The following is a 27,533-nucleotide window of genomic DNA, read 5'->3' on the forward strand; positions in this document are numbered from 1 at the left end:
AAGAAAAAAAAAAACGAAAAAGAATGATTTTTCTTTAAAAAAAAAAAACTAAAAAATATTTTTTTAAGAAAAATAAACAAACGAAAAAAAAAGAAGGAAAAAACAGTTTTTATTTTTATTTTTTATTTTTTTGGTATAAATTTTTGTTATTTTATATTTTTTTAGTTTTTATTTTATTTTAATAATTTTATGAAGGATATTTTTGTCATTAAGAGGACATTGACATTTTTTGGTAGTTTAGAGAAGGACATTGATACAATTGGTAGTTTGCGGAGTACATTGACAGTAAGGTGGTAGAGGTTATGTGTACTTTTCTCTTTAATTAATATTAGTATTTACAGGTCCTATGGGGATTTGACCTGATTTGATTTTGTATTTTCTTTTATTTTCCCAGTTTAGGTAATATTAGTATTTTTGGGTCCTATGGGGATTTAACCTGGTTTGATTTTGTAACCCTATTTAAACCAATGTTTGGTTGAATAAATATTATGCAAAAAATTAATCATAAATCTTGTGTTTGAAAAAGTTTAGATTTTCTTTAACGAATCTAAATAGTATAGGTTTCCTCAAAACATAACAAATTATCCCATTACATGTTTGAGAAATTATTCACGTAAAAAATGTTCCTTGAATAATAGACTATGTTTTTTTTTTTCTTATTAAAAACCTCACATTAATTTATGTTTTCAAATCAATATTAAAAAAAAAAAAAAAAAACAAAGGAATTCTATAGGTGGTTTGCTACCCCGCCTAGGCGCCTACCCTCATAAAGGCTCGAGGGTGGTCATAGCTACCTCCAAATGTCGTAAAGGGTGATCGTAGCTACCCAGTGTTCATCAAAGGTAGTCTTGTCCATTTTTTATGTTATGCTCGAGTGGGCACTAACGAGCCATCCATAGAATTTTCGATTTTATTTTCAATTTTGGGTATTTTAAAAAAGTGTAAAAGCATATAACAACACAATAAGAATGATCATTTTATTCAGATTTCTTATATTTTCGATAATACTCATTCTTAATCGTAAAGGAATTTTGGGTACCCAAAATTTTCAACCCAATTCTATGTTGTTTTTTTCACAAAAACATGTTTGGGTACCCAGGTGGGTCATATTTGTTTTTATTCGGTCTCATTCAACCCGTGTGGGTTACCCGATTACTATCAGCGTAAATTTTGAGGTGAATCAAGGAAAATTCACCCAAACCCAACGTCCAACTGTCCAAGTGTTCAACGCACTATCCTTCAGATTATGGCTGGCAATTGTCGGCCATTTTTCAAAAGGCAAAAACCAAAAAATGGTGTATTGCCTGCTGCCATGTACATTGCACATTTTTTGACCATCAGATGAAATTTTATTGCATCTTCACCGTTCAGTTCCAATAGGAGAAAACGAGCTCACCGTGGGATCGGCTTTGGGTGGTCGCAGCACACGGGTTCTAAAAGGGGTCTGTCTGTCGAGAAGACGAAGCTGTGTGATTATTTTGGGTCGAAGGCGTCAATGGCGGCAACAGCTGAGAGGAAGGTCGAGGTGTTTGATACGGAGGAGGTGCTGGCTGTGTCTCTGGCCAAGTACGTTGCCGATCTGTCTGATAAGTTCTGCAAAGAGAAAGGGGCTTTTACCATCGTTTTGTCTGGTGGGTCTCTCATCGAGTCCCTCAGGTAAGAAGGGTTTTTTTTTTTTTTTTTCCCTTGTTTTGTTTTGATTTGTTGATATACCCCGGATGATAAGTTCGGTTGATGGGAAACTGCAAGGAAATGAAAGGAAAATGGAGATCTAGGTTCGGGACTAAAATCATCTGTTAACTGTCTGTGCTGCTGAGCATGTGGGCAAGCTAGCTTTATTTGTTGGGTACGTTTTTTATGGTCTGTTTGGTGGGGAAGAAAAAATTGAGAATTATTGGTTATTCATTATTATTGGACCAGATGAAATAGATGCAAAATTTTCCATATTCCAAGTTTTATCTAACGGTTTTAGAGCAACTCCTTCAATAATAGCCAAAAATAGCTTCTGAAAAGGTAAAATTCAAAACTTTAACTATTGTTTTTTATTTTCAGATTCTTTATTTTACTCTACTTATATTTAAATATTATTTCCCATTTTTTATACCCAAACCGAAACTTCTCATAGACAAAGCTTCAACCCACTCAACCAAGAACTCAATACACCATGATCGGCCATTACCAATGGTCCATTACCAAAAATCCTCAAGAACACCCATTCAATACTATAATCTTCCAACAACTACTTCCACAATTCGGCCAACAAGAGAGAAATATAATCAAAAACTAAACTCCAAAATCAAAACCACATGAATTCCTCTTTGAATCAACATCATCACAATCCAATCCCAAATCAAACTAAAAATGGAAATCAAAGCCTACGAAATTCACTTACCCAAAAACGGATTTCTTCTTGTTTGGGCACCGGAACCCAAAGCTCCCACTGGCTTCACCGTCGTCGAGCTGTGACCCACCAGCCCAGGCGCTGTCGTCCGCCCCAAAAGGTGGCTAGCCCACCGCACGTTTCTCTCAAGCTCTCTGTTTCTCTCTCTCTCTCGCTCAACTCTCTGTATCTCTCTCTCACTGGGTCTCACTCTTCTCCGTGAATCTCTCGGTATGGAACGGCAGAGAAAGAGGAGAAAAAAAAAAATTTAAAAAGGGGGAGAGGGTAATGGGTTTCTGTTTTGCACGAACAGGGGAGGGGGTGTTGTGCGTGTCACCCAAAAAAAAATCACAACACCCATTTGTTTTTTTTTCTACAGAAAATCAACACTGAAATGAAAAGAAAACAATAGCAATTAACCTTTGAAAACTGATATTTTGAAGGAATTTCATAATTCCAAACTGAGTTTTACTTTTAGTGTTGCGGAGAAAGGAGGAGAAATGGAAGATGAAGTTTCGTTGACGGAGAGGGAGAGGGAGAGAGAGTGAAGGGGAGAGAGAAAACAATAAACAATGGTGGGAGAGAGAGAAACAAATAATAAATAATGGAGATGCTCTTACTAGGTTGAGGTGAGTTTCTGATGTTCAATTTTACTGAACGGTGCTGAATTCACAAGTGAAAATGATATATTTTTTCCTTTTACATGGTTTTACTAGTAGCCTCGAAGGGTAAAAGTCAGGGGTGGTTGATGAAATGGGGAATGTAATTGCGTGATTTTGGGATTTCAGGAAACTAGTAGAACCCCCGTACATCGATTCAGTTGAATGGTCGAAATGGCATGTCTTTTGGTTAGACGAAAGAGTAGTGCCCAAGGATCACAAAGACAGTAACTATAAGCTTGCTTACGATGGACTTCTATCTAAGGTATGTTTGTTGATAATGTTCTAATTTTATATTTACGCAGAATGCATATTAAGATAATGCTGTTGTTTGTGATACCATTAATGCTTTATTTTGAATATTGCATTGGGTGTATTCAGACATGTTTTATTGCGTTGGAACTTGTAAACTTGTGGTGGATCTAAGACTATTGGCTGCACGACTTAGTTGTGGCTTTACTTGAGTTGAAGGCATTGCAAGGAAATAGTAAGGTCAAAATAAATTATTGGGTCACTTATGAACAAATTTATGAGAGCATAGTTTGGTTGTGACATTGTTGAGTTGAATTATGATTGGTTTAGGTTCAGGTAGGTAAAAGCAAAGATTTGTGTATTGTTGAATGATAAACGATGTCTTATACCATTTTATGAAGATTTATAAACTCTAATTCCAGATGATTATCCCTGATTGATTGTAGTTAGAAGGCAGTCTCATATTCTTTAGTCGACTTACTAATAGCAATTTTCATTTTTCCATCCATGGCCACTCCAGTTGTGATACTCTTAAGTCAATCTAAACCTGTTTAACTTTCTTCTCGGGCAGGTACCAATTCTCCCTGGCAATGTTTATGCCATCAATGATGCACTGTCAGCTGAGGGTGCAGCCGATGATTATGAGACCTGTCTCAAACATTTGGTTACCTGTGGTGTACTAGCTTTATCAGCAGCTAGTGGGTTTCCAAAGTTTGATCTCATGCTGCTGGGAATGGGTCCAGATGGACATGTGGCTTCTCTATTCCCAGGGCACCCTCTCCTAAAAGAGAAAGAGAGATGGGTCACCTTCATTAAGGACTCGCCAAAACCGCCTCCGGAGAGAATTACTTTTACTTTTCCAGTGATCAACTCGTCTGCATATATTGCCCTTGTGGTGACTGATGCCCCTCAAGCTGGAGCAGTGCAAAGAGCATTAGGAAATGGACAAAATTCTGATAAGCTGCCTGTTCAAATGGTTTCACCTGAAGGAGAGCTGACTTGGTTTCTGGACAAGGATGCAGCTTCAAAGCTGTAGGGGTTGGAATATCTTTAGCTTTGTGAGTTGATCTATATAGTAAATAAGCATGTTGATCTTGCACTGTGGTTCCATCGGAGATCATATAGGTGTTCTGCTGGACTTTGTGATCTCTGTAGTAGGTAACAACTAGTGTGCTTTTTCCATCTTCTCTGATGGCAATAAAAGAAGGTAGGTACTTGGTCCAGTTGTGCTCAAGAGAGTGTGAACATTTGGTAACGAACATTCAAATGTGTGTTCTCATATATGCTTGTTCATCATAAATTCATGTTGTGTAAATGCTTGGTGATATGCCCACTTTTTCCAGTAATAAGTAAAGAGTGAGAGGCCCCATATAGATCAAGACTCTTGCCTTTGCCCTGCCTGCCAAACCCAACCTGAAACCATCTAACATATTCTCCTCTGCTGCCCTTAGCAAAAATTCTTTGGAGAAATTCAAACTGGCCTATTGATTCAACACCCTTTGAGCATCAACCTATCACCACCTGGATCAAGGCCATCCTCAATCCTCATTCCCACTTAGCTAGACGTTTCGAACCCACGAGGCTGCCTTGAGATCAACCATCTCCAAGCCAGAAGATTGGACACCCCACCCCCTCCTCTCCCTACGGAAATCTCAAAGTAAACTTTGATGTTGCAATTAGACCCACTTTTGCTATTGCAGCTGCAGTTCTAGGCAATAGAAAAGGTGACATGATTGCAGCCGAAGCCTAATGCCTCCCCCAAACAGGAAGTAAATTCTGGAGAAGCTCAAGCAACCTTACTGGCAGTGTACGTAGCTAGCAGCATCACATAGTCTCAAGCCTATCCACCTGGTAAGGGATTCTCTAGTGGTTGTTCTGGCAATTAACAACCTGCTCTCACAATAGACTGGCAAATTACAAGCACCATATCAAACATCCATTGAAGCTCTCTATTTTTCCTAGTTGGATGGCATCAAAGAATAAAGATCAGTAGATGTGCCAATTTGAGGGCGCATAATGTACCCAAATAGGCTGCTCCCACAATGTATTTGGAGGCATTCCGACTAACTCTCATTTGCTTTCCTCTATTCGAATAAAAATTGAAAAGGATCCCTGTGTCTTGTCTTGTATATTGCTCAGAGAGAGAGAGACGCCCCGCAATGTATTTTGGAAGCATTCCCACCGACTCATTTGCTTTCCTCTATTCGTATAAAAATTGAAAAGATCTTGTATATTGGAGAGAGAGAGAGAGAGAGAGAGAGAGAGAGATTGTGGCAATTTGTTGAGCAATCTGTAGTATATGCATGCTTCTATATATATCATTATCACTCATGTATTAATATACGAGAAAACACTGCCTAGTAGTCACAAAATCTTGTTTTCTAAGCCAAAGTTGAATTACGACCTCAAAAAATAGAGTGAACATTTTTATAATTTTAATTTTTAAATAAGGAGCTCAAGTGGGAAAGAAAGTACTTTTGATCTTTAGTTATCATCAACAAATAATGCTCGATCTTATGTTTTTGACTCGATGTCTACTCAAAGAATGAATGAAGAAGCTACAAGGAAAATCCTATGTCAGCAACTTGGGATCATTTTTCATATAATCCAAAGCATAACAACTCACAAAGAATGTCATATACAAAGAAGTGAAGAATAAACACATGCATTGCAAGATCTTAATTAAAAATCATGAGAATGGCAATGTATAACCAAATTAGTGTTATAAGGGATATTACAGTTTCTACTACAACTCTCTTACAAACTGACGTGACAGTTTATATGACACTTATCACATCAGCTATAACACAATTATTATTATTATTTTTTCTAAGCAATATAAGAGAAACGAGTTAGGGAAGTGGATCTTTGGATTAGAATCGAAACAATATGCGGGAGTGAGTGGAAATGCTTCTGAAGACTCCGTGAGATGCGACCCATTTGGCTATTTGTTATGCCCTATTATTAGCACGTATTGGTATTTTGGACGCGATCCAACTTAGGAAAAGCTGAAGTTGCCGATGAATATCTAAGACTAAGGAAGATATGTGCCAGTCGACAAAGGAACTAGAGTAGTTAACAGCTAGAGAAGTCACTAGAGAGTCTCCCTCGAGTTGCAAGGCATTTTTCTCCACTGAGACTGTAAGATCGACAGCTAAAAGGGCAGCTGAGCCTCAATCGTGTTTGCATGCACCTGAGGAAGCCGCTTGGTGCATACTCTCATAATGTCACCATGGTCGTCGATCACTAATGACACCTGCTGAAACAACAAAGTTAGGTCTTATGGCCACATCATAAATTTGCCTTGAGGCGGCTGGGAGGAGATTTCCAGGTCTCAAATCTTGAAGATGGATTATTCCATGCTGACCAGTGATCCTCGGTAGTCTCGTATCTCCTTGGAAGGTCAATGACCCAGCTCGATCGGACAGGCCAAGGTCGATCATCCCCAGCCACTGCAATCTTCGGTATAGGCTGAATCTTTGCCTCCTTGGGCTAGCACAACTTCGACTCCCCCTCTAGCCTTTGGATATGGTTGAGGAGGGAGGAGATGTCCAGGGAAATTCCATTGTGTATCATATTATTTCTTGCTCTCCATATTGTGTCCATGGTAATAGCTGCTTGAATTTGGATTTCATGGGTCTAAGTTGTGGTGACGACCAAAGTGTTATGGTGGCAGATGAAGGCTTTGATCTAGGATGTGATGGGCTGGCTCTCAAGGGAGAAGAATCAATTGGCCATTTGAAGCTACTTCATAGGATCCTACTTCTTGAGTTTCCTTTGTCGAGAGTTTTCCTACCCAGTTTTGTCAGCAATGATTTATTAAGGATCTGCATAGAATGAAGGCCCAAGCCTCCAACAGTTTTGCCAGCAAGGCTGTACTGTTTGATCATTGCACTACAGTTCTATTTACAATGCATTGATTGTCATTTATCATATATATAAGAGTGATTTCTAATCAACACCTTAAGAAGGTGACAAGCTTCATAGCATATATTAATTTATACTTTGATTTGATAGAAACATATATCGATATAATTTTGGTTCTTCTTGAATCATATTCCTTTTTAGGAAGTGGAGAATAAAGCAGCCAAATTCGCAATCCACCGATCTTAAGTCCCATTCGGTGACCCAAAGTCCCAACTGCTATAAGAATTCGGTATGTGCACATGCACTTAACGTCCATAACGGCTGTCAATGGCGGCAACAGCTGAGAAGAAGGTGCAGGTGTTTGATACGGAGGAGGAGGTGGCTGTGTCTTTGGCCAAGTACATAGCCCATCTGTCTGATAAATTCTGCAGAGGGAGAGGAGCTTTTACCATCGTTTTGTCTGGTGGGTCTCTCATCGAGTCCCTCAGGTAAAAAAGGTTTTTTTTTTTCTTTTTCTTTTTCTTTTCTTTTTGTTGATGCATGTACCCCGGATGATAAGTTTGGTTGACGGGAAACTGCAAGGAAATGAAAGGAATTAAAGATCTGCGTAACTGTCTGTGCATGTGGGCAAGCTGGTTTTAATTTGATGGTCTGTTTGGTGGGGAAGAAGAGAAAAATTGAATGAATGGTTGAAATGGCATGTCTTTTGGTTAGATCATTACATGATTTTGGTAACTAATGCGTGATTTTCAGGAAACTAGTAGAACCCCCGTACGTTGGTTCGGTTGAATGGTCGAAATGGCATGTCTTTTGGTTAGATGAAAGGGTAGTGCCAAAGAATCACAAAGACAGTAACTATAAACTTGCTTATGATGGCCTTCTTTCCAAGGTATATGGTTTCTTCATAATTTTCTGATTTTAATAATTCTTTAATTAGTCGACTAATTAATAGCATTTTTCAGGTACCAATTCTCCCTGCTAATGTTTATGCCATCAATGATGCACTGTCAGCTGAGGGTGCAGCCGATGACTATGAAACCCGTCTCAAACATTTGGTCAACAGCAACGTGCTCGCTTTATCAGCAGCCAGTGGGTTTCCAAAGTTTGATCTCATGCTTCTGGGAATGGGTCCGGACGGACATGTGGCTTCTCTATTCCCAGGGCATCCTCTCCTCAAAGAGAACAAGAGATGGGTCACCTTCATTAAGGACTCGCCAAAACCGCCTCCGGAGAGAATTACTTTTACCTTTCCGGTGATCAACTCGTCTGCATATATTGCGCTTGTGGTGAACGGGGCCCCTCAAGCCGGAGCAGTGCAAAGAGCATTAGGAAAAGGACAGAATTCTGAGAAGCTGCCAGTTCAAATGGTTTCGCCTGAAGGGGAGTTGACTTGGTTTTTGGACAGGGATGCAGCTTCAAGAAGGGCTAAGATGTTTCGGTGGGTTCCAAAGTGCTGCTTGTTTGGTTGATGGGTTGTGCGAGTCCATATCAGGGATTATGAACAGATCTTGCTAAATAGTAATATAGGTAGCATTTGGGAATGACTTAAGGAAATGAACATTCAAGTGTATGTTCTTCTTTGCTTGCTCAGTACAAAAAAGTATATTTGGAGAATGAGTTAATCAAATCCTTAATCAACGGTACCTGCAAAGATAAAGGACCGCTTGGTCAGAGAGTGTATACTTGAAGAGCAATGATTCACTATCACTTAAATATACAACTTTTCACCATCTTGCATATGTGGCAAGGTGGTCCCTCACCTTAATTTATTTTTAAAAAATAAAAAAATTCAAAAAAAATAAAAAAATTCAAAAAGTAGTGGGGGACCACCTTGCCACATAGGCAATGTGGTGAAAAGTTGTATCTTTAGGTGACAGTGAATCATTATTCATTCTTGAAAGTGTGAATCAATTGGTTTTAATTGTCACGTCATAACGTCATAAAGTGTGGACTTGAAAATACATATATAATTTTTTAATGAAGAGTATACATACATTATAAGATCTTAATTAACTACCGTGATAATGGCCATGTAAAACGGACAATGATTCTCTACATTTCAAGTAAAATAGGGATAAGTCATTAATGATATATATATATATTAAGTCCTATAAAAATTTTGAATGACGAGATAATGTTAATTTATTCAACAAATAACTTTTTTTTTTAATATCATGTACCGTTTTGTGCGGCCCCTTAAAAGGATCGGGCCATTTATTTGTCCCATTTCTTACTTTTTATTTATATTTCTACGCTGCTTTAATTTAATTTGGGTCTAATGTTGGGGAGCCCACCCCTTTTTCATTATTTGACTTAACCACTTTTTCTTCTGTTCAAATCGGAAGTAGGACGGATCATCCCCGGTAATCATTTCCCTTATTCAATTAAAATATATATATATATATATATATCATGTACCAATAGAAACAACAAAATATAATCTTCACCTTAAAATAACTTGCCTCCCTAAAAAATGCCGCCCCCGATCGATGGTAATGACAAGTCACCCAGAAGGGTCACCAAGAAGGGGCAAAACCCAAAATCTCTGAAGTCCCTAGTGTCAACACTAACTGCTATGCTATAAGAACAAAGGACTGTGCATAATGCATATGGCCCTCGCACCCACTTGTTTACGCACGCTCTCCTCGTCCGTACGGATATCTCCCCCCATAATCTCACCCCTGGTAGCACCACAGAAGTCCGTTCTACCACCTATCGGCCACCGAAGAGCTTTCAGACTAAAAGGGGTGTCTTTGTTGGAGAAAAGGAAGTTGGGTTGCTGTGGAGTGAAGGCGTCAATGGCGACGACGACGGCTGAGACGGGTGGGGATAAGAAGAAGGTGGAGATGTTAGATACGGAGGAGGATCTGGCGGTGTCTCTGGCGAAGTACACCGCCGATCTGTCTGATAAGTTCTCAAAAGAGAGAGGGGCTTTTAGCGTTGTTTTGTCCGGTGGGTCTCTCATCAAGTCCCTCAGGTAAACAAAAAAAAGATCATGTTTTTTCTTGTCTTGTTTTTTGGTTTTATTATCATTGTGCTTCATTTTTTGATGTACCCAGATGATATATTTGGTTGATGGGAAACCGTAAGGAAATGAAAAAGAACATGGGAATTTTGGTTTATAACACAAATCGATGTATTAACTTTATGTGCCCGATCACTCGGTTGGATAAGCTGCTTTTGCTTTTTGGGTACGTTTTTTATGGGCTGTTTGGTGGGAAAGAGAAGGTGGGGATGGAAGAGAAAATTGAAAACTGAATCATGGGTTTGGACCAAATAAGATAGATGCAAAACTTTTCATATTCCAAGTTGTATCCAACGGTTTTACTTGGTTGCGGTGAGTATTTGATGCTCAATTTACTGAGAGTGCTGAATTCACAAGTGAAAATGATCTCTCTTTTTCCTTTAACATGGTTTTATGAGTAGCCAAACAAAGGGTAAAAAATCAGTGGATGGGATTATTGATGAAATGAGGAATGCTTTTTGGTAATAGCTTGATCTTGGGATTTCAGGAAACTATTGGAACCCCCGTATATTGATTCGGTTGAGTGGTCGAAATGGCATGTTTTTTGGGTAGATGAAAGAGTAGTGCCAAAGGATCACGAAGACAGTAACTATAAGCTTGCTTATGATGGGTTTCTTTCTAAGGTATGAATGTTGATATTTGTTCCATTTTCATGTTCGAAGAATTGCATATTCAGATTGTACTGTTATTTTTTACACCTTAATGCTTTATTTTTAATATTAAATTCAGTGTTTGAAATTTATTTTATTGCATGGGAACTTGTAAAATTATGGATCGAAGCGTAATGGCTGGACCACTGAGGTGTGGCTTTACTTGAGTTGATGGCATTGCAAGGACAATAGTGAGGTCAAAAGAGAACATGAACAAATATTCGGAACCATAGTTTGGTTATGATTTTGTTGAGTTGAATTATGAATAGTGAGCAAAGATTTGGGTATTGTTTGATGGTAAATGATGTCTTATACCATCTTCTGAAGATTTTTTTATAAATTCCAATTCCTGATGGCTATCCCTGATCAATATGGAAGCGTATTCTCATCCTATGTAATTAGAACGCAGTCTGATGTTCTTTATTGACTTAACTTTCATTTTTCAATCCATGGCTGCCAGTTTAAACTTGTTAAACTTTTTTGTTGACAGATACCAATTCTCCCTGGTAATGTTTATGCAATCAATGATGCGCTGTCAGCTGAGGGTGCAGCTGATGATTATGAGGCCTGTCTCAAACATCTGGTTAAGATCAATGTGATAGATTCATCAGCAGCCAGTGGATTCCCCAAGTTTGATCTCATGCTGCTGGGAATGGGTCCAGATGGACATGTGGCCTCTCTATTCCCAGGGCATCCTCTCCTCAAAGAGAATGAGAAATGGGTCACCTTCGTCAAGGACTCGCCAAAACCACCTCCAGAGAGAATTACTTTTACCTTTCCAGTAGTCAACTCGTCTGCATATATTGCCCTTGTGGTGGCTGGGGCCGGTAAAGCTGGAGCAGTGCAAACAGCATTAGGAAATAGTCAAAATTCTGATAAGCTGCCTGTTCAAATGGTTTCACCTGAAGGGGAGTTGACTTGGTTTTTGGACAAGGGTGCAGCTTCAAAGCTGTAGGAGTTGAAATGTCTATATCTGTCTGATGATCCACATAGTATATTAGCATGTTATTTTGTCCTGTGGTTTGATCAGAGATCATACAGGTGTTCTGCTGGATTTTGTGCATGACTAGTGAGTTTTTTTTTTCCACCTTCTACTATGGAAATAAAAGAAGGGTTTGGATAATATTTGGTTTGATGTATGATTTGCTATTAGTTAATTTTATGTTTTTCATTTACTGTTTTATCGTTGGTCAAATTGTGATGCAAAATAAGAGCGGAAAATGTTTCCAGCTTAGTTCTCTATCGTCTTATGACTGGTTGCCCTATTTTAGATACCAGTGAACATAAATTAATTGTCTACACCATTTCTTCTAACCTTGGCTGTGAGTTGATTTTCCAAATGTTATCTGTTGAGAATTGTTTTCTTTGTTTTGAGATAGGTGCGCAGAGACGATCCTCCCCCTCTATTTTGCATTTTTTGGAGCAAAACTGGCAGAGTTTCAACTAATTTGTTGTCTCTGCCACTTCTCTACCAGGTGGGTGGTCTTGTAGCCTTCAATATATTGGGTGACATAACAAAGAATTTCCCTCCTGGTTTTGATTTAAGGTCTGCAGTCGACATTAGGTCAATTTAAAACAGCAGGCGTCTTGGAGTTCTATTCAAGTTGCTAGATTGATATCTATTATATAACATGATTTGTTGTCATCATTTTGAACATTTTGGGGATTTATCCTTTTGATATGTCTAACTGTTGTCCATCAGATTTTGAAGGAAATTCCCTTCCTTTGTCATACTTGTTATAGAGTGTCAAGATTCCTAGGAACGTGGCCTTCCTTTCTCATATTTTGTGAAGAGATTCACGTGTTGTAGTTGATATCTGCACTCATCTTTAGTAGACTTTTGGGGTATATATTATGAAGACATTAGGAATTGTTCCTGTTCAATCATTAGCATATTGTTATACTGCCTTTGAATGACAACTATTCACCTTAGCCTCTGCTAAACAAGAGATGGTTTATTCACGCTTTACCCACGGCTGTTTTGGAGTTAGCAAGGCTATACTCGTCGGTGCATTGCTTTATATATATAGAATCATTGCTTTGCTTCCATCACTTTGGGTTGAAATTTTTTGTTTACTAATATATATTAGAGTATTAGAGCCTCGTGCCCCACGGAGCACCTCTTACTTGTGTTATAAATTTATCATGTTTTCTCATGCATGTGAACAAAAGACACAAGATTCTGCTTAGAGAAGAGATAAACACATCGAGTTAAGTCTCAATTATAGCTCACATGGGTTTCTTTTGCGCCTACCAGCATTTCTGACATATTTGGTCATATTTTATTTAGAGTTTGGATTTAATGTTAACAGTATTGAGATTAGGATTCGGTTTAGGTGGCAAGAGCGATCGGGTGCTTAATAATGAGATTGTGAGTTAATAATAGTAATAGTTAATTACGTGTAAGTGTGTTTATTAGTATATGTTTAAAATTGCATTTGTAGTCGATCTAATATTGCTCGGTGAGTTTGAGTTGTAATCACATATAAGAAGTTAAAAACATCCTTGATTCACAAAAGAGGGGAAAATAAATGCCATAATTTCGGCATCTTTTTGGATGAATGAACCTCTCAGCCTGATTATCGTCTACTAGCTCAACTACGTTATTTTTTCATTGGAATTTAGTGTAATAGGGATTGCCTTATTGTGAGAACAAAGGCGAACCCTACCTGCTCGGTAGGTGTTCTTAAGGTTGCTCGAACGAATAATTCTAGACATCATACAAATTTCTCTTTTGTGTCTCTATAAAATTAATATGGCTTTTAAAATCACAATTTAATCAAAATTCAATAGTGATTTATCATAAAATCAAATTGTGATTTTATAAATTACATAATTTTTAGAAAGACACAAGTATGAAACCTATGGCATCAAATCGGGATTCAGTTTTTGTATCTTTCCTTTACTGCTCAAGTGGGTTGACTTGGGTTTATAAACTTGTCCTAAAAATATATGCCTTGTTTCTTAAGCAATGTATGCTTGCCCCGAGAAGAAAAGAATAATTTTTAACTTCTCTTCCTCATGTTCATTGTAATGGATAATGGAGCTAATTTTCTTGCACGGTTGAGAAGAAATGGGGTCTAGAAATGGCAACTTATTATAAGATTTTGATATTGGGATCTACTAAGTGCGACAAGTTCATCGATTTTCCAAATGAAACCTAATGCTAAAACAAGGGCATCGTCACTAAAATATGTAAACAATCCTCAGAAGTGCATTTCTACGGTTGAAGGGATCTCCAAAATGTGCTTCTCCTATATTCAATCTGAGAATTTTAGACAAGGGTTTTATAGCTTGAAGGAGTTCTGACTCACCCTTTGCATAATTGCTCCATTGTAATATTAAGAAAGGAATGGGGAATTGCAGCCAATTCGAACAGCAATAAATAAGAAAGGGTCTAGCTAGATGGGCTTGAGTCGGCTGTTTTCCACACTTCGAACTGTCTTGACACTTGTTCGAACAAGTAGACTCTTTCGGAACGCCTTTCTCATAACATACTAGAATTACAGCCGATCCCGATCCGTAATTTATGAACACTCCAAGATGGGAATTAAAAAGAAAAAAGAAAAGAAGAAGAAGCAAAAGCAAGCCCTTTGAGGGTAGTTAATGATCAGCTCTGAGAGCATGCCTTCCAAATAGATGAAAAACGTCCTTTAGAATAACAGAGACTGTGATCTACATGCACTCTACATGAGCCTGGCGCATGGAAGGAAGAGCTCTCACTTTGGGTATCATTTATTCTGTCGAATCCCTTTCATGATTGTGGTGACCGATGCAAAAGGTTTGAAATGCATGTAGGCCATGCCCATCATCTTGGCCCTACAAAAAATGATATCCTCGCATGTCACAGAAAAAAGGTATTCTCCAAGTGATGACTGTCTCCAGATCTTGTTGTTGTTTCTGTTCTTAGATAATCACTACACACCTCTCAAAAGACATTTTTTGTGTAGAGTCGGAGAGAGTCTGAGACAGTAGTAATTATGCAGTAAAACAAAATCCTTAATCATTACTATTATAGATTTTTGGATGTTTGCTTTCTGATCGAGGAGATTTTTTCTCACGTTAATCATTTCGTTGGATTAAAGAAAACAAAATAGCTACCTAACCCAACAGCCTTCTGTTTATCAAAAGGCTTTATATTTCATGTCATTTGTGGTTCGCATGTGTATGCTTTTGCACCATGCCGGCCTCTGCCTCTCCATTTCTTTTCTTTTCTGATTTACTTTTCTTTTTCACGTCTAATTAAAGGTACTGCATGCGCCTAATTTTGTTGACTCATAATTTGCGTGGGAGGAGCAACTGGGCAAAGCTTCGAAACCCCAGCGCAGCAATCAAAACCCACAACCCCAGACAAATTAATTCATGAAAATTTCTCTGTCCCCTTTGCATATATGGCCTTGGTTTTGGGGTTGTGGTTTTTTTTTTTTTTTTTTTTTTTGAAAAAGTATTTCAATGTGATATTTTCGAGTGTTTTATGTTATTTGTTAATGTTAAAAATTGAAAGTGAATGATTTAACAAACAAAGTCTTAGTTGGAGCACCTTTTGACTGAAATGGGACAAATTAGAACAAAATTAGGATGAGTTGACCATTTTTTAATTGCAAAACCCAAGACAAAAGGAAAATGCTTTGCGTGCTTAAGAAAATCTTAAAGAGCAGTGATTAGTTGCATCTAACTGAGAATCTTAAGGAGCAGTGATCTCCCACTCCAAGCTTAATCCCGGAAAGGTCAAAAGCTTTTCTTTATTTATTATGACTAACTTCAAAACAGGAAAATTTACCCCAAAAAATAAAAAAAAATAAAAAACAGGAGAAAAAAAGAACAAGTCAACATTTTTTTTTTTTTTGGGAGGTAGAAGAAGAAGAAGTCAGTCAACCTTGATCAACATTGTTTGAACGCCGCATATAGGGTAAAAATAAAAGGAAATGCTCTCTTTTATTAAAATTTTTGTTTTTGTCTTTTATTTTTTCTTTTCAAAATAAAAATTTTAATTACCAGCCCAAGTACAAAATACCAAAAATAATGAAAATAATTTTTTTTTACAACCTTTACATTAAATCAGAACACTTTTTTAATTCCTTAGTTTAAAAAGTTTAAACTTATATAATAATAATAATAATAATAATAATAATGTAATTCCCTGGTTTAAACTGAATTTTAAATTATCGTCCCTGCCATTAATTGTCAATTAAATTGACTTTTAATCATAATCAAACAGTATTCTAATTTTTTCTAAATGATTTTTCACTGAAGTTTACTGCTTTTTATTGTCCCCAAGCAACTATACTTTATTTGGCCCAACAAAAAAAAGAATCTCGACATTGGTGCGCATTTATTTATTTATTTTAACAGTAGTGCAGATTTAATTTAATAAAGCAGTATGTACATATCAAAACTTTTATCATGAATTTTCAGTTGAGTTTTTGGTCCACTTTGACAAAGTTCCAAACTAATAATTGGAACCCACATTGACGCGTACCGAAATTGGAATTATATAATTTATATATTTTGGTTGACCCAAAATGACTTTTCATTTTTACAGTAAAATGTTTTTAAGTATATTTTAGTGTTTTGTACATTGAAAATAATAGTTAAATTGAAAATATTTTTGACAAAAAAAACTTATTTAGTTTCGAAAAATTATTTACATTTTTAAATCATGTAAATTATTTTTCAAGTTTTAATTTATCCTTCTCAAACCGCTGGACAATTGTTGAATCACCACAAAATAAACTCGGTCATTGTCAGGTTATCACCAAACCACCCACCTTTGAGTCACCACCAAATCACCCCCAAATTATTACCAAGACACCTTAGACCATTACTAAGTCACCTCCAGACTATTAAAGAGTCACATCTGAACCACCGTTGAGCCACCATCGGACCATCGTCGAGCCACGTTGAACCACCACTGAGTCACTTGGACTGCCATCGAACCACACTCAGACCATCACGATAGTTTTTCTACACCATTTAAATATTAATCAAAATCATTACTCTTATGTCTTAGTTAAGGAATGAAAGTTAGTGAAATGAAAATAGTTTAGATTTTACGGTACGTGTTGTTATATGTTAGAAATATGTTGTAGTAGGTAATTCAAATTTTTTAAATGAGGTAATATTATACGAATAGTTAAATATAACAAAATAAAATATTAATTAAAAAATGATTTTTCTCTTGAGAATGCTATTCCCAAAGTTATTGGCCTATACTCTATAGGGTGAATCACGCATTAAATATTCACGTCACACCCATCTAACCTAACCAAACCTCAAAGCAGCATAATTAAACCTCACATGATTGAATTAACACTAACTACGCCAAGAAAGTAGAAACCAACAGCAACGGCGCCGTTTCAAAAGTTCCTAGAGCCAGTAGTAGGTCGCAGGGAAAGACAGTCCCTTCATAGACTCAAGGGAGAGACAAACAAAAAGGAAAGGCTTCTATAAGAAGAAAGAGAAAGAGAAAGCAAAAGCCAAAGCTAAACCCAAAGCATTTCGCTCTTACTTTCAGTCTTCTTAATACCTTGAAATTACTTCAGAACCAGAAGGAGAAGGAGAAGGAGGTGGAGGAGAAGGTCATTTCGGTAATTTTGACATCCTACTTCGTCTATATGTTCCCCTCCACCAACAACAAGAGTCCCACCATATCCGGCGGCGGGGGCGGCTTCGTCGGGATGATGGCGCGTGTGGAGAGGAGGGATGCGGCGGTGGTTTTCACGGTGCTGGCGGGGGTGGCCTTTGTCGCCGCAATAGTGTTCACTGCGCGTAGGTAAATGCCTGGTCAAAGGGAGAAATTCTTTTCACTCTGACGGATACTAGCTATAGCAGCGAAACCCTAGATAGATGAAATTTGAGAAAGCGAGAGAGTAGAGATTTGTGAGTGTTGAAATAGATGAAAGCTCTGAAACGAAGTCACACTTCGTCGTCGTCGTCGTCTTCGAATTCCAATTCGAAGTCGAATTCCTCTCCTTCTTCGTCGTGGATTCATTTGCGTTCGGTTCTGTTCGTTGTTGCTTCTTCCTCACCGGCTTCTTGTTCTTCCTCTGATCGGTGAGTCTCTCTCTCTTGCTTCTTCTTTAACTCTCTTTCTCTTTGTTTCGTTTTTAGCTCAGTTTCAGTGATTTCTTTGATTGAGCTCGGATTTCTGTAAAGTTCACTGTTTCGATTCAGATCTCGATCTCTGACAGCTCGAAACCGTGTTTTCAGTACAAATCGTTCTTTTAGCGGCTTTTTTTTGTTTGTTTGTTATTTTTTAAGTAAAATTCCTCTTTTGAATCACTTAGTCCACTCTCATTTTGTTCTTGTTTAATTTTATGCTCTTTGATATCAATTTTGTAAGAATTTTTTGAATTCTCTTATTCATTAAAAAAAAAAAAAAAGATTTTTAGATTCTTTCTTCTTGGTTTGGAAAGTAGATGAATCGGATTGTTGTCAAATGGATTCATTCATAATGGTGCTGTGATTTTTCTGTATCGGGGCTATTTATTTATTTATTTTTGTTTTAGTAAAACGACTTGTACAGTTGTACGTGGTTTGCAGTCGCACTTTGTGCGCCAAATAGAAACACTGCAGTGGCTTATAAACTGCATTGAGATTTTGGGAGTTCTGAATCGTAAATTAAAAAAAGTTTGGAATGAATGTGATTATCAATTTATCATGATCTGTATGAAACACAGGTTTTCCTGCCTGGTTGTACCGTCTCTCATACGTTTCAAAGAAAAGATCCAGCTGCGAAGCTGATTGCTTTACGTGGTTTTAATCTTTAATCTTTGATAGGCAAAGTGATTATTAGTGGAAATGTGCTGAGTAGACAATTCCAAGTATTTGGGATTTGAGCCTTTTTTTAGTTAAAAAAAATTAAGGCACAGGCTCGTGACTAATTGTATATACGGGATATATAATACGTTAGTGGATGTCTCATTGGAATTCCAACGAGTTTTTAAATTTTACCAAAATAGTTGCCCTGGAGCTCGAAGTGGATATGTGAACATTTTTGTTTCATTTTGCCGTAACATGAGTGCTTTATTTGTGCAAGTTAAATTCTAGCACTTGGGACTAGGATATTTAATGTGGCAGATTTTGCTCCCCAGTTTTCCTCGTATCTTCCCTAATAAACATCTTGAAACGATCTAATTTTGGTCATCTCATCATGATCACTCATTACAATATGTTTTTACCTGGAAAATCAAACTAAACATATTGTGCTTTGAGAAGTCGTCTCTTTTACTCGCCTATTGCTTTCATTCATGTCATTTTGACACATTATGGGTAGAACTATCCTTTTTAATTTTTTATGCGATTGTTCATTACTGTTGTTTTCCTATCAATGCTGCTTCTCTTTTGTTTCAATGATTAATCTTTGTCATTCTTTCATTTTCAGGGGTCGTCTCAAATCACCATGGTCACGCAGGAAAAGAAAACATGCCCTTTCGCCTCAGCAATGGAGAAGTTTGTTTTCACCAGATGGGAAGCTCCGTGATGGCGGAGTTAAGTTTTTGAAAAAAGTTCGCAGTGGAGTGAGTTACCATTCTTCTCATTTATCCTATATCTTTGTTCCACTCAACAATGTGAAGTTTGTAGTATCTAATGTTCCTGTGTTTCTGTTATTGGATTATTTATCTATCTAATTTCTCATGCAGGGTGTTGATCCAAGTATTAGGGCAGATGTTTGGCCTTTCCTCTTAGGAGTGTAAGTATGCCCAACCTCTCTCTCTCCCCTTTTGTGCGAACAATTGTGTGGGGAAAAAAATATTGTTACTATTACTGCTCTCCTGCATGGTGTGATGAAGCTTGTTATCTAATCTAATTATTAAATATCACCAACTCTATCTCTCGTATTCTGAACTTTGATATTTGGTCTTGCCAACACCTTGGGGAGAATTTGGATGGCCTTTCCTCCTTTAGTCTGGATGATTATTGGACTAACTGATGCATAAGTTTTGACTTTCCTTGTGCATGCTGCTGCAGGAATCATTATGAATCTATGTGCTCTCATCTTGCTCAATCACTATTTTCCCCCTTCATTTTCCTGTGCTATCCTTTTTTCCTTTTTTTTTTTTCCTAAGTGGTGCCTGATTTAAAGCAATTGAGTTGGCAGCTACTTTTGAGTCTAAAACACAAATTCCTTCTCATTTTCCTTCCCCCCCCCCCCCCCCCCCCCCCCCTCCCCTGGGTTTCCTTGTTTTTTAAGTTCTTTGTGGTTCCTTATCTTAAGTAATTGGGATACTGAAGTTACCTTGGAGGCCATGTACTTTAATTTGTGTTTAAATCCATCGTGGCTGTATGTTCAATCAGTTGAAGTCCAGTATGATTTAATGATGCTAGGTAGGGTTCAATCCTCTTAGAATTAGAGATTATGACAGCTTTGTAAGACAGCTTGACTTCATATTATCGATAGAAATTAGTCTGTCTTTGGCTTAAAGGTTCTCTTTAAGAACTTAAGGTTTGCTTGATTAAACACTAGAGGAGAGTTTTTATTTTATTCCCTTTTAAAAGCTTAGGATTTGAAGGACAACTGAAGTAAATCTGCTATTGACTGCATCAATTGGTATCATAATGAACCATACTGCTTCAAAAATGATTTCATTTCTAAGAGTTAAAAGTTCAATAACTAGTCAAAATTTTCAAACTTCAGTCAATTTCTTTCCTAACTACAGTTACGATTTCCGAAATTATTGGCGCAAGAATTCATTTCCTTGAACATTTTGTTCCTTCCATCGTTGACTGTCTTGTCCCTCTTTAGATGTGCTGCGCGATTCAACCATTGTTTTAATTTGTGTTGCCTTGGTATCTAAATGGTGCTTTCAAATGTCTTTTTAGTAAAGTTTTGTCCTTTTTTTATTTTTTTATATAATATATACTATTTGTTATAGAACAACACTTATAAGATCTTTAATCCAAATTAATGAGTTGTTGAAACTCATTTTTTAAGTTTAAAACTTGTTTTGTAATTTTCTGAACAATCATTTATAAAAATAATTATCAATATATATATACTCCTTATCCTTATATATACCTTATATACCTCGTATAAAATATCCATTGATAAAAGCTTCTTGTCCTGTCCCATTTAGGTGGATGTTTTATAAGAGAAATGTATCAATTTTTGTCATCAAAAATAGAAAATGGATCCTATGGTTGCTTGGGCTGGGGAAGATGATCAATATATGTATTAATTTAGAACGGGTTATATATGTTGACTGAAATTCTCTATTTCAACAGCTATGATTTGAACAGCTCAAAAGAAGAAAGAGATAATATAAGATCTCAGAAAAGGTACGGCCACCAACTTCGTTTTAGAAGTTTGATTTATTAATTGCAATTACTCTATTGTGACATGGATAAGTGTGGGTTTTTTTACTGCCTGATGATTTTTATTTTTTATTTTCTTCTCCTTAGACATCTAACCTTCGCAGTGATTCTGTGTCAATCTTTGGATGCAGAAAGGAATATGAGAAACTTCGCAGAAAATGCCGACGACTTCTAAAACATAGTAAAGTGGGCTTTAATTTGAATGAAATTGGTAGAATCAGCTGTGATGGGTACAGTGGGACTCTCACTCAAGATACAGATTCTCCTAGCTCTGAAGATGCGGTTAGCGCCAGGGAGTCCCTTTCTAGTGAGGAAAGGAGCCCAGATATTGAATACTCTGACAAACACTCTAGTGCACTGTTGGAAGGAGACGATAGTGCGAGGCAAATCACAATTGCTGATGGCTCTACACTAGACACTGACTCATCAGACTCGGACTCCTCTGAAGAACCTGAAGTGAGTCAGTCTTTCCCTTCAATGGAAGGAACAGAAGAGAATGACCCTGACATGACTTGCAAGGAGGATTCTTCTCCCTCAAGGACAGAGGTCTCGTCAAAACTCTGCAATAATGAAGATTTTGCCTCATGGCAGCGGATCATCCGCCTTGATGCTGTACGTGCCAATTCAGAATGGATACCATGGTCCCCATCTCAAGCTGCAATCTCTGAGGGTAGGGCACGCCGTTCAGCAGAGGCTGTGGGGCTGAAGGATTATGATCACCTAGAGCCGAGCAGGATTTTCCATGCTGCCCGACTGGTTGCTATTCTTGAAGCATATGCCCTATATGACCCTGAAATAGGCTACTGCCAGGGCATGAGTGATCTTCTTTCTCCAATACTTGCAGTGATGTCGGAGGATCATGAGGCATTCTGGTGTTTTGTGGGTTTCATGAGGAAGGCTCGGCATAATTTTAGGCTTGATGAGGTGGGAATCCGAAGGCAACTTAACCTTGTATCAAAGATTATCAAGTGCAAGGACTCTCATCTTTACAGGCACTTGGAGAAGCTCCAGGCTGAGGATTGCTTTTTTGTTTATAGGATGGTGGTGGTACTATTTAGGAGGGAATTAACATTTGAACAGACCATTTGCCTCTGGGAGGTAATGTGGGCAGATCAGGCGGCTATCCGGGCTGGAATTGCTAAGTCTGCATGGGGCAGGATAAGGCAGCGAGCCCCACCGACAGATGAGCTATTGCTTTATGCAATCGCAGCTTCTGTATTGCAAAGGAGGAAGTTGATTATTGAGAAGTATAGCAGCATGGATGAGATTATAAGGGAGTGCAATAGCATGGCGGGGCATCTTGATGTGTGGAAGCTCCTTGATGATGCGCACGACTTGGTGGTGAACCTCCATGACAAGATTGAGACATCCTTCTGATGGCTGGCTGCCCAATTTTTCAACTTATTTATTTGGCTTCGATTCTCTCTAGAATATGCAAGTATTTTTAGGCTCTGATTGAAACAAGCACCCGAGGATCCCAAGTGAGGTAAAGTTATGCTCACTTTCTAGGCTCCGTTAAGTGATGGTGGCAAACATTTAATAGATGTATTACGTTGTATGAACCCCATTTTCTCAGTAACAACAGTCTCGTTAGGAATTAACATTTGAAAGATCGAAAGGAAAAAAAAAAAAAAAATCGGAAAAAATTAAATTTCAAGGGAGTGGCCCAAACTGAAAATTATATAAAACAAAATCTAAAAAAACAAAATAGCTACCTAACCCAACAGGCAAGAGCCTTCTGTTTATCAAAAGGCTTACATTTCATGCCATCTGTGGTTTGTGTATACTTTTGCACCCTGCGAATATTTTCCCTCTCCTCTCTCTCCCTTCTTCTTCTTCTTCTTCTTCTTTTTTGTTTTTTGGACGTCTAATGGTACTGAAAGCGCCTAATTTTGTTGACTCATAATTTGCGTGAGAGGAGCAACTGGGCAAAGCTTCGAAACCCCAGCACAACAATCAAAACCCACAACCCCAGATAAATTCATGAAAATTTGTCTGTCTCCTTTTCCTAGCCTTGGTTCTGTTTGTTAGATTATCTGTTGTAGTAATCCATGGACAAGCCAAGCTAGATCTTCAACTCCAAGCTTAATCCCAGAAAGGTCAGAAGCTTTATTTATTATGACCAACTTCAAAACAGGAAAATTTACTCACACACACACACACCAAACAAAAAAAAAAAAAAAAAAATTGAAAAGAAAAGAAAAGAAAGAAGTCAACCTTTTTGGCCAAGCGAAGCTAGTTTTTTCACTCCAAGCTTAATCCTAGAAAGGTCAAAAGCTTTATTTATTATGACTGACTTCAAAACAGGAAAATTTAAATAAATTAAAAATTTAAAAGTCAACCCCTTTTTTTTTATGTTTTGTTTTAGAGGTAGAAGACGAAGAAGAAGTCAATCAACCTTAATCAACATTGTTTGAACGCATATAGGGTAAAAACCAAAAGAAATGCTCTCTTTTATTAAATTTTTTTTTTTTTTGTCATTTTTTTTTTCTTTTCAAAATAAAAATATTAGTAAACAACCCAAGTACAAAATACCAAAAAAAGAGAATATATATATATATACCATTACGTTAAATCAGTACACTTTTTTAATTTCTTAGTTTAGACTAAATAATAATAATAATAATAATGAAACCATACTTGGGCTTCTATTCCCTGGTTTAAACTGAATTTTAAATTATCGTCCCTGCCATTAATTGTCAATTAAATTGACTTTTAATCATAATCAAACAGTATTCTAATTTCTAAATGATTTTTTTACTGAAGTTTACTGCTTTTATTGTCCCCAAGCAACTATACTTTATTTGGCCCAAAAAAAAAAAAAAATCACTAGATTAGTGTGTATTTATTTATTTATTTATTTATTTATTTTTGACAGTAGTGTAGATTTAATTTAGTAAAGCAGTATGTACATATCAAAACTTTTATCTTGAATTTTCAGTTGAGTTTTTGGTCCACAAGACAAAGTCCCAAACTAGTACTTGTAGCCCACATTGACGCGTATCGAAATTGGAATTACATATTTTGGTTGACCCAAAATGCTTTTGATAATTCTGACCAAGTTTCAATTCAACGATTCATATCTTTAGGTATTATATAGTACATATTTTTATTAATTTCCTTGGTAAAGAGGTTTCCCATATACAGTTAATTGCAATATTTACCTGTTAAATCACTATTTGGTACAATCTTATGTAACCATTATACAATCGAGATAACGAAGGTCTGAAAACCAACTCTTAATTTATTTTTTTTTTATAAATGCTAATTGAATGGTTTATTTTCGATGATACATTATCTCAATTACATAACAGGTGTATAACAGTCTATTGAATATCATTACTCATCTCTTAATTAAGGATTCAAAGTTAGTAAAATGAAGATAGATTATAGTTTACAGATCTAATAATGTATGTGTTGTTGTATGTTTGAATATGTTGTGTGTATTTAATTTTTTTAAATGATGTGTGTTATGTAAATCATTAAATACAATAAAATAAAATATTAACTATTAAACGATTTTTCTCCGGAGAATGCTATTCCCAAAGCTATTGGGTGAATCACGCATTAAATGTTCACATCACACCCATCTAACCTTATTTTATTTTTAACAAATTACTTTCTTTATTGATAAAATAATTCGTCCAATAAAAATTGCTTCTTGGTTACAATAGCATAAAGATAATTTGAAATTTCTTTAATCCAAACTCTATTTTTAATACAATAAATCGCCTCTTGGGCGAGAATTTGAGGAGCAAAATTTACCTCTCTTAACATGTTCAATATTCTAAGATCTCAGCTTACAGAGACCTTATTTGATTTCATTTATAAGATGACACATCTTGCTCCAATTTTGGCCCCTCGTTTTAACCGCAATGACCGCATGTAAAGCATCTCCTTATAGAATGATATCAAAGAAACCTATATCTCTACAAAATTCTACAGCATGAACAGTTGTCAGAGCTTTAGCTACAACTGGTTACTACAATGCCAATCCCATTAAGTCCATGAGCTTTACCTACAGCCGCATCTCAATTAACTTTAATTATACTTGTGAGGGTTTTCTTCCAAATAATTGGGAGGTCGACTTGATTTTCACTCTTGGCATTCCATTTTTTTTTTTTTTTTTTTTTGTGTTTACCCTTCTAAAATCATTGAGGGAATTGCTAGCATCAATGAAAAGTTTATTAGGATGAAGAAGATTATTCGAAACTAGATCTTGCATGCTACCATCGCCATCAATTCAAGGTCTACCGTAAGACAATGCCCCATTAAAGTCTCAACAATTTGCAAGAAGGTAGAGCATGAATCATTACATTTTTTAATCCACTTTGGACCACAACACTAAACATCTTGTGCAACAGGACAACTCCATAGAATATGTTTCATTGTCGCTACATCACTTTCACAAAATGGGACATAGGGCTTCTTGAACCGCTCCTTGACATAGCAAGTTTAAATTCCAAATGATTTTCCACACTTGATTCCCGATACGCACTTCTGACATAAAACTCTCTATTCGTCTTACCTCTCCAAATGAGGAATTAAGATCCCTTTAAATTTTTTGCCCGAATTTGATACAATTCGGGCAGGTAGTTGTGAGTGAGCATTTATGAGACCCACCTAACCAAATAAAAGTTGGGCTGCCCAACTGCTTATCCGGTCAGGTGAATCTCATAAATGCTTACTCATAATAACCTGTCCGAATTGTATCAAATTCGAGTAAAGAATTTGAGGGGATCCTGATCCCCAAATGAGTTGGTCATTTGCGGGAACTGGACTTAAAGGAATTTGACAAAGAATACGTGCCTCATCTTCATTGAAAACTTCATGGACTAAATGGACATTCCACCACTTTGTTGTTTGATCAATAAGCTACATCACTCGTGCATCCTCCATTAAATGTCTTATTGGGGATTGAACCAGAAAATAAGTTGGCGTTGGAAGCCATTTATCACCCCAGATACACATGTCTCTGCCGTCCCCCACTCGCCAAACCAATCCACTTTTAAAGACATCACGAGCAGATATTAAGCTTTTCAAAGCAATTGAAGGTCTTTTTCCGATAGTGGCCTTTAGGATGGAGGATTGTGGGTAGTTACCTGGCGTGAATAATCTGCGCTGCCAAAGAGTTGGGGGATTGTAGTGAACGCCAACATTGTCTAGCCAGGAGAGCTTTATTGAAACAAACTAAATTTCTGAAGTCTAGACCCCCTTGAGATTTCAAGACACCCATACGTTCCCAACTCACCCAATGTATTTTAGCATCATTCTCCTTACTAAAATTTCTGCATCAGTTCATTAATTTCTTTACAGAAACCAATTGGGAGCTTGAAAATACTCATAGTATATATTGTTATGGCTTGTGCTACAGCTTTCAGTAGAATCTCTTTCCCTGCTTGTGATAAAAAATTTGACCTTCTAATTATGTAGCCGATTTCACACTCTATTTTTTATACTTTTGAAAGCCTTTAACTGAGACTTGCCCACAAGAGTTGATAGGCCAATATATTTTTCATACCTATGCGTAACTGAGAACCTAGATAATTGAATGATTTAATGTCTCTGTTCTGGACTTGTATTCTTGCTTGCTAAAGAAAATGGTAGTCTTCTTCTTGTTGAGCTTCTTCCCTGATGCATCTTCATATCTCTCTAGCAATCTCATCAATGTGCGCCACTCCACACGATTTGCCTTGTAGAATAATAAATTTTCATCTGAAAAAGAAAAAGAAAAAGAAGATGCGTGATTTGGAGACCTCGTTTTGAAGTTGGAACGCATATAACATATAATATAACTTATTAAATATACTTATGTCATTTACTTTTATATATATATATATATATATAACCAAGTAATTATTGTTATTTTAATATATATATTAAATGTTGTTATTTAATTTATCCTTTTATATATATATATATAATTGATTATTTTTACTTTATAAGTAATATACTATATAAGCTATTTTTATTAATATATATACACACAAGTCGAGCCTAACAAGTGCTTCAAGTATTCTACGAGCTTGCTCACGAACATTAATCGAGTCGAGCTGAGCTTTAAATGAGTATGTATCGTTTAATAATTAAGCTTAGTTTCATGTTCACGAACAATCCATTTAATAATTGGACCGAGCACGAAATGAGTTTAACCGAGCTGAGCTCAAACGAGTTTACAAGTAGCTTTGTTCATTTACATCCCCACATCTAATCTAACCAAAACTAAAAGCACCATAATTAAACCTCACATGATTGAATTAACACTAACTAGGCCAAGAAAGTAGAAACCAACCGCAACGACGTCGTTTCAAAAGTTCCTAAAGCCAGTAATAAGTTGTAGGGAAAGACAAATCCTTCGTAGACTTTGAGAGCATTCACACAACTTC

At 36.8% G+C, this 27,533-nt stretch overlaps 4 protein-coding genes across 4 annotated transcripts; all 4 read left to right on the forward strand.

The window, feature by feature from the left end:
* Window positions 1-1,264: 1,264 nt before the first annotated feature.
* LOC133856809 (probable 6-phosphogluconolactonase 4, chloroplastic) lies at window positions 1,265-4,606 on the forward strand. The gene is made up of 3 exons (XM_062291854.1): window positions 1,265-1,656; window positions 3,169-3,304; window positions 3,863-4,606. The coding sequence occupies exons 1-3, from the start codon at window positions 1,496-1,498 to the stop codon at window positions 4,325-4,327; spliced, it is 762 nt and encodes a 253-aa protein (XP_062147838.1). The 5' UTR covers window positions 1,265-1,495; the 3' UTR covers window positions 4,328-4,606.
* Window positions 4,607-7,398: 2,792 nt separating this feature from the next.
* LOC133856837 (probable 6-phosphogluconolactonase 4, chloroplastic) lies at window positions 7,399-8,775 on the forward strand. Its single transcript, XM_062291880.1, has 3 exons — window positions 7,399-7,646; window positions 7,912-8,047; window positions 8,121-8,775. Exons 1-3 carry the CDS (start codon window positions 7,486-7,488, stop codon window positions 8,625-8,627), a joined length of 804 nt encoding a protein of 267 aa, XP_062147864.1. The 5' UTR covers window positions 7,399-7,485; the 3' UTR covers window positions 8,628-8,775.
* An 850-nt stretch (window positions 8,776-9,625) lies between these two features.
* LOC133856826 (probable 6-phosphogluconolactonase 4, chloroplastic) lies at window positions 9,626-12,014 on the forward strand. Its single transcript, XM_062291869.1, has 3 exons — window positions 9,626-10,135; window positions 10,671-10,806; window positions 11,324-12,014. Exons 1-3 carry the CDS (start codon window positions 9,762-9,764, stop codon window positions 11,786-11,788), a joined length of 975 nt encoding a protein of 324 aa, XP_062147853.1. The 5' UTR covers window positions 9,626-9,761; the 3' UTR covers window positions 11,789-12,014.
* A 5,450-nt stretch (window positions 12,015-17,464) lies between these two features.
* Window positions 17,465-22,748, forward strand: LOC133856848 (rab GTPase-activating protein 22-like). Its single transcript, XM_062291891.1, has 5 exons — window positions 17,465-17,886; window positions 19,217-19,352; window positions 19,476-19,525; window positions 21,058-21,111; window positions 21,279-22,748. The coding sequence occupies exons 1-5, from the start codon at window positions 17,729-17,731 to the stop codon at window positions 22,522-22,524; spliced, it is 1,644 nt and encodes a 547-aa protein (XP_062147875.1). The 5' UTR covers window positions 17,465-17,728; the 3' UTR covers window positions 22,525-22,748.
* Window positions 22,749-27,533: the final 4,785 nt, after the last annotated feature.

Source organism: Alnus glutinosa, chromosome 1 (assembly GCF_958979055.1).
Source record: "Alnus glutinosa chromosome 1, dhAlnGlut1.1, whole genome shotgun sequence".
Taxonomy (NCBI): domain Eukaryota; kingdom Viridiplantae; phylum Streptophyta; class Magnoliopsida; order Fagales; family Betulaceae; genus Alnus; species Alnus glutinosa.

Coding starts and splice junctions, on each gene's coding strand:
- LOC133856809 (XM_062291854.1), top strand. CDS start 1,496: ATGGCGGCAACAGCTGAGAGGAAGGTCGAGGTGTTTGATACGGAGGAG. Junction 1,657..3,168: donor TCTCTCATCGAGTCCCTCAG/GTAAGAAGGGTT, acceptor TTGGGATTTCAG/GAAACTAGTAGAACCCCCGT. Junction 3,305..3,862: donor ACGATGGACTTCTATCTAAG/GTATGTTTGTTG, acceptor CTTCTCGGGCAG/GTACCAATTCTCCCTGGCAA.
- LOC133856837 (XM_062291880.1), top strand. CDS start 7,486: ATGGCGGCAACAGCTGAGAAGAAGGTGCAGGTGTTTGATACGGAGGAG. Junction 7,647..7,911: donor TCTCTCATCGAGTCCCTCAG/GTAAAAAAGGTT, acceptor CGTGATTTTCAG/GAAACTAGTAGAACCCCCGT. Junction 8,048..8,120: donor ATGATGGCCTTCTTTCCAAG/GTATATGGTTTC, acceptor AGCATTTTTCAG/GTACCAATTCTCCCTGCTAA.
- LOC133856826 (XM_062291869.1), top strand. CDS start 9,762: ATGCATATGGCCCTCGCACCCACTTGTTTACGCACGCTCTCCTCGTCC. Junction 10,136..10,670: donor TCTCTCATCAAGTCCCTCAG/GTAAACAAAAAA, acceptor TTGGGATTTCAG/GAAACTATTGGAACCCCCGT. Junction 10,807..11,323: donor ATGATGGGTTTCTTTCTAAG/GTATGAATGTTG, acceptor TTTTGTTGACAG/ATACCAATTCTCCCTGGTAA.
- LOC133856848 (XM_062291891.1), top strand. CDS start 17,729: ATGAAAGCTCTGAAACGAAGTCACACTTCGTCGTCGTCGTCGTCTTCG. Junction 17,887..19,216: donor TCTTGTTCTTCCTCTGATCG/GTGAGTCTCTCT, acceptor TTTCATTTTCAG/GGGTCGTCTCAAATCACCAT. Junction 19,353..19,475: donor TGAAAAAAGTTCGCAGTGGA/GTGAGTTACCAT, acceptor TTTCTCATGCAG/GGTGTTGATCCAAGTATTAG.